The following is a 19798-nucleotide window of genomic DNA, read 5'->3' on the forward strand; positions in this document are numbered from 1 at the left end:
ATTAGGTCTACTTCTCCTTTTTCTCTATATACACTAATACCTCTCGATACGGCTTTTCACTATAACAGCCTTGTGTAATTACGGCTAAGTTTCAATTTACAGCCTACAATTTTTCAATATACGGAAAAAAGTCGGGAAATCCCCTGTGTATGTCTTTTGTCATGTGTTCTAGGCCGGCTGCATCGCTCCGCACAGGAACACTACTTGCGTTGTCTTGTAGTTGCGCAATCTTCAAGAGCACATAATTCGTCCCCACCTCCTGTAAACGTGCTCATGAGTAGATGCATTTAGCAATCAGTTTAGTAAATTAGGTAAATCCTCAGTATCAAAAGTAGAAGTGTTTGTTTCTTCTTGCGTTCTGTTTCAACTATAAACATTGTTGAAAAGTACATAATATGCATTTGTATGTAAATACAGTACATATTAAAGTGTGTATGTATTCGTGCTGCTATAAAGTGTGTACATTATAACTGTTATCATTTTTTGTTTTTTAAATAGAATCCAGTATGTATTTGGGGGAAACATGAGCCCACAACGTTCTTTAAATTTGGAGAGTGATGGAGTTAAAAAAAAAAAAAAAAAAGAAGCCGAAAATCTGTCTCACTAGAGACTAAACTAGATGTTTTGTGTCATATTGAAGCTTCTGAAAAAATTGTTGATATATGCAAGGCATTAGGGCTTGCGAAATCTATGGTTGAAACAATTCGCGCTAACAAAGAAAAAAAATAATGCACATTCACGGAGCCAAATGACTATCCAGGAAAAGGCGAAAAGTATTTTTGAAAATTTGAAGAGTGAAGATACTAGTTAAGGTCCGGCAGATGAAACTTTCCTAGCAAGCTACGGTTGGTTTGAAAAATTTAAAAATTACCATAATTTGCATAATATTAAAATAAAAGGTGAAGCAGCGAGTGCCGACGCCGATGAAGCTCTAGTCTATCCAAACATTTGAAATCAATTATTGAAAGAGGTGGATATGTTCCTCAACAAGTTTTTAATGTGGACGAAACAGCACTTTATTGGAAACGAATGTCTGAAAGAACTTGCATTTCAAAGAACGAAAGGGCTGCATCTGAATATAAGGTGTCCAAAGAGCGACTAACTTTGCTCCTTGGTGCGAATGCGGCAGGGGATTTTATGCTGAAACCGCTTTTGGTATATGCTTCTGAAAATCCAAGGGCTTTAAAAAGATTGAACAATAAAAAATTGCCTGTCATTTGGAGGTCCAACAAAAAAGCTTAGATGACCAAAATACTCTTCGAAGATTGGTTCAAAAAATACTTGCAGGAGAAAAATTGAAGTAACAAATTCTTGCTCCTATTGGATAATGCTCCAGGGCATCCAGTTAACTTATCTGAAGATGTGGAGATTGAATATCTACCTAAAAAAACAACGGCCCTAATCCAGCCAATGGATCAGGGTGCAATAGCTACTTTTAAGGCATATTATTTACGAAGAACCTTTCAAAAACTTATAAATGAAACCGATGGTGAATCGTCAATTAAAGAGTTCTGGAAAAAATTCAACATCAAAGATGCTGTGGACAACATTTGCGAATCATGGAATGAGTTGAAATCAATCACAATGAACCATGTGTGGAAAAACATTTGGCCAGAATGCATTACAAGTAATGATTCTGAATTTGAACCCCTTTCTGAAATTAGACAAAATATATTGAACCTAGCAAATGAACCTGGTTTTGAGGATGTGGAAGAATGTGATGCAATTGACTTGCTAGATGCTGATAGAGAATCACTTTCTTCTTCTTTCACTATGCATTATTCCCGCTTCCTATGCAGGGTCCGCGTGTTACTTAGATGCGACTTCTTGTTAGTACCACTCCCAACTGAGCTGTCGCTGGGGGGAATATATTTTTTGACTGTAGCAGCGTATGTTCATGGAACCAGTTTGCCTGCTTACAAGATGAAAAATGCCAGATAAACTGGTGGAAAAAAAACCCACTGTGGTTTTTATTTCTCTTCTCTATATTGGCTCTGTTTCAATAAAACCAGCCAAAATAATCAAGTACAGGATATTATAATGATATATGAAAGTTTACATCATAACCAACTTCCTATTGACAGTTTTCCACCAAATTAATATGTTACCTGTCGAGACTCCAATATTGTCAGATCTTATATTTCAGTTCTTCAAAGTCACTTATTACCATATTGATCCACTCAGATCTTGATCTTCCTTTTCACCTTTTCTAGCTATCCTGGTTAAAAAACACTTGTTTTACTAACATTTTCTTTCCCATGTTTAAGTGACTACATTACCTTTGATTAGCACTGCTCACACATTACCGAATGCTAACAATATCAAGTTCTTTCCTAATATACTCAATTTAATATATGGTTTGCTGGTCATGCTATCTTGTCACTCCTTTAAAACTAAATTCTTCGTTAGAGAACCACTTTCTAACGAAGAATTAATACAGTTAGAAACAAATCGTACATTTGATGAGGGACAACAAGAGTCAGTTGTTTGCCGACAATTAACCTCAAAGGATTTATCGAATGCTCTTACTCATTTCGAACAAGGAATAAACATCCTACTTCAAAACGATCCCAATGAAGAAAGCAGTGCCCAAAGTTTCTCGTGGCATTAACACAGTCATTATTAACTGCTACAAAGAATTGCAAAAAGAAAAGAAAAGAGATTCAATACAACAAACATTGGACAAATTTTTTAAACCGGGTTCTCAGACAACAGACGGTGACACTAACGAAGCGATGTCGTCAATTCATCATCAGACTGATTCGAAAATTAAAAAAAAAAAAAACGTTCATTTGTTATTTGCATTTTATTTCATTTTATTTTATTAGTATTATAGAATTATTTTTGTTTTTATTAATAACTAATGTAAACGATATTTTAAATGAAATAAAAAATGCATTTTCAACCAGAAACTCAATGATTTTCTATTTTTTTTTATAAAATTGGAACGAATCTTACTGAATTTATACGGCTTTATATGGAAATAAATGATTCATTATACAGCATTTCGCTTTGCAGTCAAATTTCCACGAACGTATCTTGGCCGTATAGCGAGGTATGAGTGTACTTGGATGGATGAATGTATGAAGGTGGAAGGCAGTCACAAACATCCATGCATAGGTGGGATTCGAACCCACAGCCTCTTGGCTGGAGAGCTGATACTCGAACCGATCGGCCAACCAGGCAGCATAAATTACCCTTGATAAAAGATGAGTTCTGAGAAACGTTACAGGAGTGACAAGATAGCATGACCAGCAAACCTTATATTAAATTGAGTATATTAGGAAGGAACTTGACATTATTAGCATTCAGTAATGTAGTCACTTAAACAGAATGGAAAAGAAAAGGTTAGTAAAACAAGTGTTTTTTTTAACCAGGATAGCTGGAAAAAGTCAAAAGGAAGATCAAGATCTGAGTGGATCAATACAGTAATAAGTGACTTATAAGAACTAAAATATAAGATCTGACAATATTGGAGTCCTGACAGGTAATATAATAATTTGGTGGAAAACTGTCAACAGGAATTCGTGTATAGAGGCTTAAACCTCCAACGTTATGTCAACAGGAAGTTGGTTATGATGTAAACTTTCATATATCATTATAATATCCTGTACTTGACGATTTTGGCTGGTTTTATTGAAACAGAGCCAATATAGAGAAGTTAAATAAAACTTATGACTTTCCCATTGCTAGAAGTGGATCAAGCCTCTGTGAATCAGTTTTTTTTTGTTTTTTTTTTGGGACTCATCTCAGCTTCTAATCCCATCCACAAGATATGAAGAATCTTTATTAGGGTTTACCAAATGAAGGAGAGTTAGCCAGTTTCATATAGATGTTGCAGTGTTTTCCCCTCCCCCATCCTAGAAAGTCAGGTTTTTTATCCCACAAAATAGGCAAACACAAGCAACTGATAAAAAATAAAGACCAATTTTGTAAATTGGTCAAGGCTAACACAAAACAGAAAATTAAATAAAAGACATCGAGCTATCTTATTTTGGAATTTTTTATTCCAAAAATTCAGTCACAAAATGATGCAAAAATGATTCTATATACTGCACTGCATATGTGCTGCCATGTTCTCTTTCTTAGCATGCACCATGCTAAGAGCTGCTAAGACCACTTTCAACCTCTGTTCACGTATTATGAAAAGATCAGTACAGTTCACAGTCATTAAACAGCAATAGGAATTACAATATTATTATTAAGAGAAACCTGCAGGGAGTCAGGGACTCATCAAGCAAGACCACATAATACATGCACCAGCTATCATACTTGTTCTTGAATTCATTCTCACTGCTTACACACACAACCTCCAATGGGAATACATTTCAATTATGCAGCACTATGAGAAAAAAATCTACATCTCATCCCCATCTTAGCATTTATTCTCAGCTTCCAAGGATGCCCTCTTGAACTTTTCCCATCCTCCATAAAATAAAAAATTCCATCAACTGAAATCCTATAGCCCTTTCAAAGTATCACTCTCTATCTCCTGTTTGCTATTATCTGCAGTCTAGAAATTCTCAATCTGTCTTCATAATCAGTATTTGACAATCCTGATATCATTTTTAACACTCTCCTTTGCACTCTCTCCACTACACTATTAAAATGGAAACCAGGAGACCAGACATGTGCACAATAGTCCAAGTGAGGTCTTATGAAGACTGTAAAGAGGCAAAATGACATCCTTGCGTGTGAAAGTTCATTTCAGCTGTGCAATTATCTTTTGAGTTGTATTTGCAATCTTCGCTTCATGGCCCTTGAACTTCAACTTCCTATCTACTAATCTACTAATAGTCCAAGATCCCTAGCCTGATCAGTTTCTTCTAGCATAATCCCACCAATATAATATGACATCGGATATCTAATCACACCAAAGTACATGACTTTACATTTACTGACATTGAACTGACAGCCATTTTTCCATGCCCACAATTCCAGCCTATTCAAATCATTCTGCAAGTACTGCATATCAGCTGCATTCCTGATTACCCTATCTATCTTTACATCATCAGCACATAGCTGTATGTCGCCTGTCAAATCCTTCCCAATGTCAAGGAACAGATTGAATAACAGTGGACCAAAGACTCATCCTTCTGGTACACCACTGGTTTTTTTTTTTTTTTTTTTAAATTAATCTTTGTACTGGTTATGGGCGGTACAACCCTTACATCACATCCAGACATCTTGTCCAGACTTGATATAGGCCTAAGCCTATATCAAGTCTGGACAAGATTATATAACATTTTGTGCCATAACATTATCTATAATAATGTTATGGCACATTCTATAACATTATTATAGAATGTGAGCAAGTTGCTAAAATAAGGCCTTCTGTTAGTAAACCCAAGTTGTTCATTGCACAGTCGAGATTATCTGTCAACCCATTTCTGAATGCGAGCCCTAACCAACTATTCTAAAATCTTCATCATCACTCCTGAGATACAGATTGATCGATAGTTGGATACATCAGTCTTTGCACCACCCTTCTGCAAATGGATTACCATACATTCTTTCCACTTCTGCAGAATCTTCCCTGTTCTGAGACTCAAATTATATAGCCTGGTTAAAGGAATAGCCAGTTCAGCTGAACACTCTTTTACATCCATGCTGATATCTCATCAGTCTGTATTGCTGAATTCTTATTTAGTTTGTGCAACAGCTCTAATACCTCCTTCTCATACAGCTCAGTTTCTTCATCCAGTGAAGAGGTAGCAGTGAGCTCAATGTTGCATATACCAGGTTGATAGCATTTTCAGCAAAATATGCACTCATTAGTTGAACAACCTCTTCCGCATCTGTCACCCTCATACCATCTGCGTTCAGTAGAGTTATTCTTTCAGATTCAATCTTTCTTTTACTTGAAGTAAAATGACAGAATTCTTTTGGGTTGTCTTTAACTTGCAGAGCCAGTTTATTTTCATACTCAAATTTAGCTTTTCATACAACAATTGTGATTATTTTGGCCTGCTGCTTATAATTATCATAAATGACATCATCCTTATGCACATGGTATTCCTTCCACATCACCCTTTTCTTATGAATGCTTGATAAGATTGCTTAATTCACATCTCCAGCCTTCATTTTAGGTTTGTTATATAGATGATGTTTTTGCTATCCCCATAATGAAGACACATACTTACTTTTTTATATAATATAAACAGTCTACATCCACGAATTAAATTTACTAAGAAAATGGAAAAAGACGACAAATTATAATAATATTCATTATTCTTCTTTTGGTGGGGAAAATTTACAGTTAACAGAAAAATGCACTTCCATTGTAGCTTTGTTGCTTTGTCCACAATTCAAACACCTTAACCCAAATCCAGTTGTAGGTATGGTAGGAATTAGATGGTTGAATAGCTTCATTAAACAAGAGTTGCACATAAAGATTGTGTAGGGATTATAAAGAAAAAGGCGATCAACATGCCCACAAACAGTATAAGGCACAGGCAAGGGAGATGATCTGTATGGTAAAGAAGGTTCTACCCTATTTATTCTTCAAACTCTCAGGACACATGCTGATATTGCATCATTTAAGTATTTTTTACATGCTTCCCATGCACTGTCGATATTCTTCCAAATCCAGCAACCGACACCATTGCAATGAACTCAGTATACTGCTCAGTTAGTCATAATTTCCTGCTTTGTAGTTCAGCATTCAGCCTTTCCTGAATGGAACATTCATAACTTTGCCACTTCTCAAGTGAGCACATGATCACTGTCATCAACCGGAAGCAGAATAGTTACGTTTATATGAAACACCTTCTGACAAGATAATGAAATCTGATACACTCTGACCTCGAATTCCTTCTTTCAAATGCTGCTTGAGAAAGTTGTCTTCCAATAGCTCAATAAATTCAGTTTCATTCTTTTCATGAGATTTTACTGCTGCCTAATCAATGTTTTGAAAATTAAACTTGTCCATTATGATTACTCTTTTCGCACCCATCATCTTTATATGGCGATGCATTTCTTCCTCACTAGCAACCAATTCACCAGGTCTGTAACAACACTCAACTATGTATTTGATCTTGTTAGATTCCACCTCACACCAGACAGCTTCAAACTCACTGCCACATGAAAAACTGTTACTAGTATTACAAAGTCTCAACAATAACTGGATTCAAGTTATCTGATATCATTCCCTCTTCTCCTATCCTGTCTATCCTTCATAAAAATGCTGTACCCTTTACACTCAATACCAGTTACTATAATTCTGATAGCCAGGTCTTACTAATGCCTTCAATCTGAGGTCCCAACATATTGACCAAGGCAACAAACTACCCATTTGTTTCTGATACTCCTAGCATTTTCGTGTACAGACCAAATAAGCTACCTGCATGCTTTTTGTATACTTTTGTCTGTAGTCTGCATGACAAAGTTGGACAACTTGCAGATTTCTTCTTCTCTAGTCCCTTATATATGTAAACTTCTTTGTACATGTTTGATGGGTTCGAACCAGACGAACACAATGTTGAAATCATTATCTCCTCGTAATCATTCTCATTATAATAAATTATCTACAAGTAAATACAAGGAAAAGTATTATTTATTAAATATACTGCCAAATATTTCAGTTTGAAATTAACAAACTATATTCAGTGGTTTAAACAACAGTTTTTTTTTTTTTAACAAGATTTGCAAATACAATTTATTCAAAATAGTACAAGCTGCATGATGTTAAATTGCTAATAGCGTTATGCTTTCACTGAAGAAAAGGTTAATCATAAAAGTGTAAAACAAATTGCATAAATAATTATATAATTTATATTACCATACAAAAACTTAATTTATAATATTATACTAAACAGATCATTAGCCAGATGTACTATCCAGGTAGTTTCTTAGGACCTTCTGTCTTTGTAGATATCCTTATTGGCCTTAATAAAAAAATTAAAAAATAATAAAAAAATAAATAAAAATGTAACGTATTATTCAGATCAGACTTTCCCCATATCTCTGACAAGGATAGGCAGTTATTCTGATTCAAGTAAGGCCTCAGCAACAGGCGCTAGAATTTATACTGACATCTGTGTAGAAGCCGTGTTTTAGACCAGAGAATGTTGTGATCTGCCTCTGTTCTGGGTTGCACCAATCCAGACTTACCGGATATGCTGTGAAGAATATAAGACTGATGTTCTTGTATTCTTTTTTCTATTGAACGTCCAGTTTGTCCAAAGTAGGAAAGCTGGCAATCACATAGAACTTGGTATACACCAGGTAGAGACATAGTTGAGAATTTATCTTTAGAAGATGGGAAATACATGGATAGTTTATTAATAGGAATGAATGTAGCTATTAAATCATATTTCTTCAGAATTCGTGAAATGGGCTCTGAAATGCCAGAGATGTATGGGATTGGAACTTGAAGTATTGATTCTTTGTTGTTTTGGTTGTAGGAATTAAACAGATGTTGTGTAGTCCTTTCAGAGCAGTTTAATTTCATATATTGTTTGTAATGTTTGTTCCTGGTGTATACCAAGTTCCATGTGACTGCCAGGCTTTCCTACTTTGGACAAACCAGAGGTTTAATAGAAAAAAAGAATACAAGAACATCAATCTTATATTCTTCACAACAAATCCAATAAGTCTGGATTGGTGCAACACAGAATAGGGGCAGACCACACATTTCTCTGGTCTAAAACATGCCTTCTACACAGATGTCAGTATAAATTTGAACACCTATTTAAAGAGAGTGCCAAGGCCTTACCTTACTTCACCACCCTAACTTGAATCGGAATGGCTGCTTATCCTTGTCAAAGATATGGGAAAGTTTGATCCAAATAACATTAATTTAAGATCAATAATATTTACAATGACAGAAGGTCCTAAGAAATCATCTGGATACTACATCTGTCTAATGATCTGTTTAGTATGATATTATAAATTAAGTAGTTTTTGTATGATAATATATATTATAATTATTTATACAATTTATTTTACACTTTTATGATTAACGTTTTCTTCAGTGAAAGCATAACGCTATTAGCGATTTAACATCACGTGGCCCATACTATTTTGAATAAACCAACTGTTTACATTCTATCTTGTAAAAACTGTTGTTTAAGCCACCAACGATAGTTTGCTAATTTCAAACTGAAATATTTAGCAGTATATTTAATAAATAATACTTTTCTTTTCGTGTAGATAATTTATAATACTATGGCACAAGTTTCTCTCAAAACTAGAATTACCATGATAATGCCCATTCCCATTATAAACACAGTTACATAATACTATCACTCTTTCGCACATATTCTCACCATTCCTCCCATTATATGAGACATTTGCTCCATTCTGCTATGAGCATTAGTCGTAGAGTTACATCTGCTGAAGTGAGCACATCGGATTAGTGACAGTGACAATGAAAGAGCTTGAATAACAACATGTGTGTGTGAAATCTTGCTGCAAACTTTGTAAAAATTTCAATTGCTTAACCAAGCATACGGGAAGAACTATATGAGCTGAACGCTGTGCTATGAGTGGTTTAAGTGTCGATGGATGAGTAGGTCAAAGATCAAGGTGATGTAGGTTGTGTTTTTTAATTAGAAAGGCATTGTCCATTATGAATTTGTACCACGTAGTCAGATGATAAACAAAGAGTTGTACCAGGAAGTTTTAGTGCATTTGAGGGATGCTGCGTGTAGGAAGAGGCCTGAACTGTGGGAAAACCAGACTTAGATGTCACACGCATCTGACACATCACTCCTCATCTGCAGTTATATGGCAAAACATCAGACATCCGTTGTACCCATAACCCTATTCTCCAGTCTTTTAGCTCCAGCAGACTTTTTCTTGTTTCCCAAACTTAACACCACTTTGAAAGGATGTCGTTTCCAAACCATAGAAGATTCAGGAAAATGCATTCAAAGAAGCAATTCCAATGATGGAAGAAACATTAGGAACAGTGTATCGCTAGTAGAGGGGGACTACTTTCAAGGAGGTGCTTAAAATGCTGTAAATGAGCAATAGTCTTTATAGCAAAAGTTTTTTTTTTGAACATGCCTCGTAATTTAGTTTCCCTGACTGTGTTCAATTTCATACCAAGTATTATTTTTTCAAGACTCTTGATACCAAACATATTCAATTGCAAGCGGTTCCTTTTATACAAATCCAATATTCCTTCAAACTCACTCCACACGTCCAAAAACTTGTATCCATTCCTTCTACACACACACACAGCCTACACATCAAATTATTTGCCATCAGAGCCCTTCATGATAATTCATTTTTGTCAAATCGAGGTAATATACTTACAATTTTTACTTTCTCACTCTTCACTCTCGCTTCTTCCAACAACCCTTTAATATTCTCTGTCATACTTAACTTATCAATAGTTAAGTCGTTAGTACCTACTACAATTAGTTTAGTTTCCTTTGCTGTTTTTCGAGTGCATGTGCTATGTTTTTAATTTTTGCACCGGGAAAACTTGAAATTATAACCTGGTTATCAACAGCATGTTTTATAATAGTCATCATACCAAATAATGAAAGATTTGGTATGATGACTATCCTTTTTTACAATCGTTACTTACCTGATTTCATGCTTTGTTTCTTATTCTGCTGCTTAATTTTCTTTACCTCCCTATGTTCATTCAAACACTGCTCGACTTTAATTCCCACATCGTCTCTAATAGTCTGCCTTAACTTTGCTATTTTGGAGGTTAATTCATTTTCAATAACCTCCTTTATATCTTCAGTATCTTCCTTAGCGGGGAAAGCCTGCTTATTCTCGACTTAGCTGCTCTTCTTAGTGTTAAGTTTCTTTTGAATTTTTGGCACCATTTTGAACTATACTTATTACTGCAATAAATTTATTGCCAGCATACAAATAAATGATATTACACAAAAAATGTGTTATAAATTTTGTACAAATTAAATTGCAATATGCTTTTGACAAAAGTTAAAAATTTTCTAAGGATGTAGTTAAGGAATTAATGTACAATGCTTACAGAAAACTATGCAGGCATTTCAGTATGGAATATGTCTACCACGAACTATAATGCAGCTCTTGCAATGCCTTAACATGATTAGCACCATGTAATTCCGTAGTTCTTAAGGCAAACTTGCCCACTGATCCTTCAGAGCAAGGATAAACCCTTGTTTGTTTTCTGGATCTCCCTATTGCATCCCAAAAACGTATTCTGTGCAGTTGAGATCTGGGAAGCATGCTGGCCACTTGATTCAATCAATATCCTTTGTCTCCAGAAGTATCTCCACTGCTCGTGTACGATGTGGTGTGGCACTATCACACATAAAAATGAATTCTTTGCCTACAGTACCAGGAAACAATTGAATATGATGTTGAAGAACTTCATCAGAATATTGTTCACCAGTTATGGCCCCTTTTTCCAGCACTTGTAGCTTGGTGTGTCCATTAAGCATAATACCCCCCCAGCGCTGCTGTATCTATCCCTTTCAAGAATATTCTCACGATGGTAAGCAGTATCACTTTCATGCAAGATCAAGTGTCGTCTAGAATTGGAAAAAGACTAAAATGACTATCATCTGTAAAGAGTACAGTACATTAGCCAGTTGGCATCTTGTCTAATTTTTATGGAAGATACAGCATCATGAAAATGTGCTCTACAATGAGCTGGGATAAAAAAGATGCAGACTACAGGGCCGTCAGGTGTATAAACCTACTTGTCGCAGACATCTTACCAGTTTGTTGAGATATCCATGTACCTGTGCTTTAATGGAGTCGACTTGCAAGCTGATCTGCTGTGGTGCATCAATTATGTTTTGCTGTTATAACCAAAAATCTGTCTTCATGCTCCATAGTAGAGCGAGAGAGCGACCTCTTAGCAAACAACATCTGGAACACATTCCACTGGTTTGAAACACTGCCCAGAGTCTGGATACAACATTATGTTGGATTCCAAACTCTCTGGAAATATCAATAATTCTGCGGCCTTCTTCAAGCTTTCCAATAATTCTTCCCAGCATGAAATCATTTAGATGTCTTTGAGACATTACAAGACATCCAAGTTTGTTTATTCCTTCACAAAAAGAGCTTCCTTCAAATAATTCGCTTAGTACAGCTTTTTGCCTTTTATCCTGTTGAGCGCTACCATGACCCCTTTGTGCTCGACTCTAAAATCTGAATGTGTACCTGCTTTCTACTCAAAATTGTCACTTACACAAAATGCCACAAGCCGATTCGTCTGAATTTGCAGTTGTAATCTTCAGAAATAGTATTCATGCTTAAGTTTTGGACACCAGTATATAATAAGTTCCAGTGACCCCACTTCTCGGATACAACTCCGCCACACTACATATTCATACAATACTTTCTCTTAACTCCCAGTTTCTCACACTTTTATACTTTTCCCGTTCACTTTTTCTTTCATTTTCTCTCCTGGCATACCACACAGCAATCATTTCTACAGTTGCTTGAGCTCCCATTTTGTCTTGTGAAGGAGTCCATGTAAGCATGCTATTTCTCTCTGCACTGTCACCTCATCATAGACATTATTACATTCATTCACTTCTTTCATACTCTCATTTATACATCATACTCTCATTTGTCTTCATACTCTCATTTATACTTCATACTCTCACTGATTCCACTACATCCTCTGTAACACTTTCACAATCCTGCCCTACATCAATATCAGCTGCTTCATTTTCCAGCTTTCAACACAACCTCCATTTCTTACAATCACTCAAGAAACGTTTTCAACACACTCACACCACTTTCACTCTTGTGCCACAAACCATTCACTCTCAGCAATGAATACATTAAACACACATTCCATTGTACTTGTACTAAATTCTGCATATTGAAATCATTGAAAGTCATGGACACCATTTTTCTCATATATACATCAGCTTCGTGAACATGGAATGCTTCTGAAACAATATCACATAATAAGTTGCAATTAAACACACTTAACAACACAACCAAAACTAAGGAATATACTACCAATAATGATTAGCGACATTGCAAATAAATCTAAAAATAAAGACTTATCTGAACAACACATGTAGAAAACAGCCTCTTCATAGTGCCCCTCCCAAACATATTTAGGAAACAGCATTCTATGAATTCTTTATACGTATCACTATATCAGAATTGATTTACTAGTGATATATACTACTACCTGATGGCAAATCAATGAAAAGAAAAACAAGTCTTCATACACTTGGAATTGAAATAACATTTTGCACATTTCAATTTTCACATTTTAAGCTTGTATACTATCATATTATTGTAATAAATTTTATGGATTTAAACATAATTTGGTAAAACTAAACTTCATTAAGGCTAGCATCTCTCTTTACAGTTAAAGAACTATAAAAAATATAATAATAATAATTAAGTATATAATTATGTTGAAAATGTAATGCATACTCTCAAAAAGTAAATAAAAATAATTTCACTACTCAGCTAATCTCTAACACCTCTATATTCTTGAAAATTTATTTAATCCATATTCCCGACTGATGATGTCTCACTTAAGACGTTTATATATGTGGATAATTTGACCATTCTTTCACAGTTCTTAATCTAGTTAAGAAAATGCTAGTGCTATAGTATAGAAATATTAGCTCAATAAAGTTGGATTTTACTGATTTCATATTTTTCTAGATTTATGTATAAAATTTATTATCATCATCTGGAAAGCCCCCATAGCTCAATCAGTTTCAACAACCCTTTGGATAGAAAGACCTTGGTTTTCAAACCCTGTCTAGAATGCAAAGAACTTTATTCAGAGCTTTTCAAAAGAAGGCAAGTTTGGCAGTCTCATATAGATGTGGCAGGGTTTTTCCTCCTTCAAGACAGGCAAACTAGCCAGGAAAACACACACAATTAACAGCAATAATACACTATACAGATAGGACTGACTGCCCTATTAGAGCATGAACTTCATTTCACATAAGCAAAATTAGTTACTTAGCAGTGAGAGGCAAAAGGAGCAAATTATCTGAGACATCCAGGGAAACAAGAACTTATCAAGGGAAGCAATACATCATCCACACCCATCATACCTCTTCTTACTCATTCACACTAAATACACTCACTACTTCAACAAGCAAACTGTTTTACTCACTCATTCACTGCTCTGTTAGAGAAAAATGTAGCTCTCATCCCCTTTCTTAACTAATATGTCTTTAGTTTGTGCACTAACTTTCACAGATGTTCTTATGTCCTCTACCCACCTTTCATATAATGAAAAACTTCGACTGATATTATATAACACTCTTTCTGAAGTTTGTAGACCTCTATCGTATCTCCCCCCCCTCTTTCTCCGGTTTACCAATGTCTACACTCCACATCATCCCAATCTGTCATAATCTACATTCCATATCCTTCCACAGCTTCTATTCCCTCAGAATCAACAAAACCAAATCAGTAGTCCAGGTGTGTGGTTATATCAAGGCTTTGTAAAGAGGCAAAATGACTTCCTTATCCCTATCACTGCATTTTAAGGAAATTACAAGACAGATTCGTTATTAATTATAATACATTTCATCATTTTAATTATTTAATACTAATAATTAGTTTATGTTGTAATTTACTTATAAACACTGTGATGAATAGCTAACACATAAGTCTCTCTACTAGGATTTCCTATCTTCAGGTATTAATGAAACTTCAAACAGTCAAACATTTGTGATCCTGTAGTTTAAATAGATCTGTAACATCTGATTTAAAATGCACAAAATTATGAAGTAACAAAGTAAAAATTTGTAAAAATGTCCAGTCAAGGTTATGCCTGTTTTCGTTGGAAAGCTGAGTGAGCTTTATTAATATTTAGATAATTTTAAAAATGCCTTTAGAACTCGTCAGGAATTCCTTGGTAATGAAATGTGTAATGTATAAATTCAGTAAATAAAACTGGATTAAAAAGAAATACATCTTGTCATTACTGAAAATTTCACTTGGTAAACATTATTTTGGCTCAGAATTAAAACTTGAAATCACATTATTATGTGACACCTCCAGGGAGTGCAAAGACTCATCAAGGGGGAGTGTGCCAACAGCATCGAACGATTGATATTTGTAGCTCATTATAAAAAAGTAAGTTGGTCAATTTTATATGGTACAATTTAACATTAGATTTTGGATTATGTGCAGACAGTCACATGTACACACACATTTACATGTGTCTGTGAGCATGATTGGAGATTTGATTATGCTTTGGGATTTAGGATACAGTAGCCAACAACAAAAAAGACAACTCTGCAATTCACTCAATGGGAGTGTTTGTGAAATTTAGGTCTATTAGTACTAATAGGAATGTGTTATGTAGTGAGTTTTAAAAATGCATATGAAGTGAATGTGCATATACCATATGCATGATAATAAAAACTATCACTACAAACTTTATGTTAATAAATAAAACTTGTTGATAAAACTCACCTGATGAAGAAGATAAGCAGTAACAAGAGTTGAAACAACAGAATCCAAATCACATGCTTCATTACCAAGAACAGCAAACACTTTGTCAAACTGATTTATAATAGCCTGTTCATCAGGAGGATTTGAAATAAAAGGTAAATTGCAAAAGTTAATACTTTTAACTTTAAAAAAAAAATTCAATGCATTATTCACTTTAAAAGCAGTTAAAAATTACTCAGTTGAATGGTGTTAGTCTAATCCCTGTTTTTCTATTATTATTACAGGTTTTCCTACTATTTTTACTACTATTATAACTGGAGTCTTAATAATACAACAATACTTATCACAGGGGGCACAGACTTCAAATTCATTATCTGCCTGTGTGCTCACCACAAGGAACAAATTCGACCCCTGCATGCATAAAAATCTATTCACTCCATTTCTTACCATGCTTCTGCACATCTAGGAAGTCCCTTCCCTTTGATCTTATTCTCACCCTTTCTACTTCCTCCTGGAAGATTCCAACAGCAACCATCTAATATTAAAGCACATTAATTAACAATTTGTCTCAATCATATTATTAAAACATTGATAATTATCAATGTTTTAATAATATAAAACACATTGTCACGCACAATACCAATTTTTTGTATGAATTAGAACTATCAGTTATAACCTAGTCTGTAAGTTTCATTTTAGCTTACTAGTTTGTATTCCCTGAGGATGCCAATAGAAAAAATTGGCGAAACATGTAGGAGGATAAAATAAAGCTACTTCACAAAGATTATATATAAAAAAGTGTAATGGTCTTATGAATAATTGTCAAGAAAAAATTCAACATATTGATAATTATCCTTTTCCCTCTAATCATTGAGCTCTGAGTTAACAGAGTCTTCTAATACAGAATCACTGAGGGACAGAAATACTTATCTGAAACTTAAGACAATCAATGGGGGGGAAGGGGGGTTACAATTTTCAGATGCTACACAAATAAAAATGAATATACTATACATATTTTCCACATCATTATGGAGTCAAAAGAGACTAAACACTACAAGAATTACTATTACTACGGGCAACTCCAGGGAGTCATTAGACTCATCGAGGGAGGCCTAAAATCATATTCATCACAACTATTCGACATTCATACAGTATCTATCATATCTCGCCTTAAACTCATTCACTGTCACAGCATCCACCACAGACTCAGGGAGCACATTCCACTCATTCACTACTCTAAAAGTAAAGAACCCAGCTCTAACACCTTTACTAACCACACTTTTGCCCAGTTTCCATGGATGTCACCTAGTCCTCCCACAACCAGCCCTGTTCTCAAAAATATCCTCTGAATTAATTTTATAGAAACCCTTGAGTAATTTGAATGTCTCAATCATATCTCCCCTCCTCCGCCTATCAACCAATTTTTGCAACCCACAAATCCTCAACCTGTTCTCATAAGGTTCATTCCACAGACCTGCTATCATCTTGGTCACTCGCCTCTGGATCCACTCCACCTCCTCCCGATCAAGAAGAAACCTAGGTGACCAAATCTGAGCACAGTAGTCAAGATGGGGTCTTATCAAGGCTCGATACAGAGGAACAATAACCTGCTTGTCTCTGCATGTCAACGTATTCTTCAGCAACCAAGTGATTTGATGAGCTGATTTGGCCACTTTTGCAATGCGTCCCCTAAATTTCAATTCCTTATCCACCAACACTCCTAAATCTCGTGCCTCATCAATTTCCTGGAGCACGGTTCCACCAATGCAGTAAACTGCCGCCAATCTTTTCACCCCAAAATGCATAACCTTACAATTTGCCACATTAAATTGACATCCATTCTCCTTAGCCCAGACCTCCAATCTATCCAAATCATCCTGTAAAATTTTGACGTCATCTGCATTCACTATTGCCCTACCCAACTTCGCATCATCCGCAAACAAATGAACTGTTCCTTTCAGATCCTTTCCTATATCATTTATGAACGAATTAAACAGCAGTGGTCCAAGAACAGATCCTTGTGGCACTCCACTAGTCACAGGCCGTCTTGTGGACTCTACTCCTGAGTAAACCACTCTCTGATATCTCTCCGTCAACCATCCTCCTATCCATCTCACCAACCCTATGTCCATCCCCATATGCTGCAATTTACTGATTAGAATTCCATGTGGTATCCTGTCAAAGACCTTAGCAAGGTCCAGTAGAATCACTGTAAACCCATTATCCTTATCCAGTTCAGCCGTCACTGTGTTATAATACGTGAGCAAGTTACTGAGGCATGAACTACCCTTCACAAAACCATGCTGTCCCCGATACAGTATCCCATTTTCTTCTATCCAATCTTGTATTTTCCTCTTGACTATTTTCTCTAAGACCTTGATAATGATTCCTGTTATGCTGATTGGCCGGTAATTTTCAACAGCAGCCTTGGAACCACCTTTGTGCAGCGGAACTATTTTCCCCTCTTTCCACCCCCTTGGGACTGACCCAGTCCCAAGGGGGTGGAAAGCGGGGAAAATAGTTCCTAGAAAATGAGGCTTAAATTAAACAAAATGGTCAAGGGCACTGACAATTCTTTGGCCGCTTCACTTACGACACGAGCTGGTATACCATCCAATCCCACAGATGTATTGACTTTGAGGTTCTGTAATAGACTAGTTACCTCTACTTCATTCATCACAATTCCAGTATAAGCTGTTGGTTCTTCCATTCCTGCAAAGTCACCACCTGGATGATATACTCTTGCAAAGTGCTCGCTCAGTAATTCCACAATATCGACTGATTCGGTTACCTCCCTACCCTCAGCATTTTTTAAGATCATTCTACCATGAGCATTTTTCCTTTTACTTGCAACATACTGAAAAAACTGTTTGGGATTCTCTTTAGCCTTCATGGCCAATTTCCTTTCGTAATCTGCTTTTGCTTTTCTTACCACCCTTGTTACCATCCTGGCCTGAGCTTTATACTGTTCCTGTGCCTGATGGTCACCCTTCTCCTTAAATTCCCTCCACAATTGTTTCTTTTTTTGCAGCTCAAGCTTAATAGTGTTATTCATCCATTTAACCCCTAATTGATTTATTATTTGGACTCTTGGTACACAGTCAACCATTGCCTCCTGCAAACCTGAACACGCTATACCCGGTGCATTCAATCCCACTAGCTTTATCATCTTCTGTCAGCCATATTTCACTAATATCAACAACCTGTGGCCTGGAAGTGCCAACCATGGCCAAAAACTCTTCCTTCTTGTTCCTAATACTCCTGGCATTAGTGTACATGAATCGCAGAAGCCCATTTGTCCCATCCCTACTTTGATGCCTTATACTAACTATCCCATTCTGATTTGTTGTTCTTAATCACCTCCCATGCACTATCAACATCCAGCCCTTGCAGTTTCACATGCCATGGCATTGAGCCAAGCACACACCTAAGCTTGTCATACTTACCAGCTCGGTAATTCCACATGTACCGTCTTAATTGCAAATTCGACTCCTTTAGCCACCTCCCAAGTCATGACCTTATGGACACTCTCACCAATTGGTGGTAACATGGTCATGTTCGTTACAGCCACATTCTCAGTTGCAATTACTAGGTCCAGCACTCTCTGCCCCCTGGTATTTTCCACTATATGTTGCCGTAGATAGTTGTCCCTTAATAACCGCATAAAATCCAATTCCTTCCTCCCATGTGCTCTCTCCTCTTTCCAGTCAATGTTACCATAATTGAAATCACCCACAATAATTAGCCTCCTTCCACTCATTTCTTCTATTTGCTTATGCATACTATCCCCACCATCTATTCAATCACCTGATCTATAGCAGCACCCAATTGTATATTTTGTTCTGCTAGATTCTATCTCACACCAAACAGCCTCAAATGTGCTTTTTTCCCAATCCTGCAGTTCAACTTCTATACTCCTTGGTTGAAGCTCATCAGCTATCATCAATAACACTCCTCCCCCCTTTTTATTCACCCTGTCACTCCTGAACACGCTATACCCGGTGCATTCAATCCCACTAGCTTTATCATCTTCTGTCAGCCATGTTTCACTAATACCAACAACCTGTGGCCTGGAAGTGCCAACCATGGCCAAAAACTCTTCCTTCTTGTTCCTAATACTCCTGGCATTAGTGTACATGAATCGCAGATGCCCATTTGTCCCATCCCTACTTTGATGCCTTATACTAACTATCCCATTCTGATTTGTTGTCCGTCGTACTCGCTCGGGCATAATATACTCATTCATACACTTAACTGCCTCCCTAAAGTCTGAATATCTACTCCCCCCCCCTTAATAAATCTAGTTTCCCTGAGTCTGTACATCCACTTCCACATCATTCATCAACACTTTTTCAAGTCTCCGTACACCAACTCCAATCAAATGTAACCCATCCATCTTATACAAGCCCTTTGCCCATCGAACTCATTCCACACATCCACAAAT

At 36.1% G+C, this 19798-nt stretch overlaps 1 protein-coding gene across 4 annotated transcripts in view; it reads right to left on the minus strand.

Annotated features, from left to right (window-relative positions):
* LOC150100307 (uncharacterized) overlaps window positions 1-19798 on the minus strand; it is a 495437-nt gene that overhangs the window by 447252 nt on the left and 28387 nt on the right. For all 4 annotated transcript variants that reach the window (XM_090402566.1, XM_090402565.1, XM_090402567.1 and 1 more), the window contains exon 2: window positions 15376-15480. In XM_090402566.1, coding sequence (XP_090258692.1) covers window positions 15376-15480 — 105 coding nt within the window. The remainder of the gene's footprint in view (window positions 1-15375; window positions 15481-19798) is intronic.

This window comes from Typopeltis vanoorti, chromosome 13 (assembly GCF_054136105.1).
Source record: "Typopeltis vanoorti isolate ZY-2024b chromosome 13, IOZ_Tvanoo_1.0, whole genome shotgun sequence".
Lineage (NCBI taxonomy): Eukaryota > Metazoa > Arthropoda > Arachnida > Uropygi > Thelyphonidae > Typopeltis > Typopeltis vanoorti.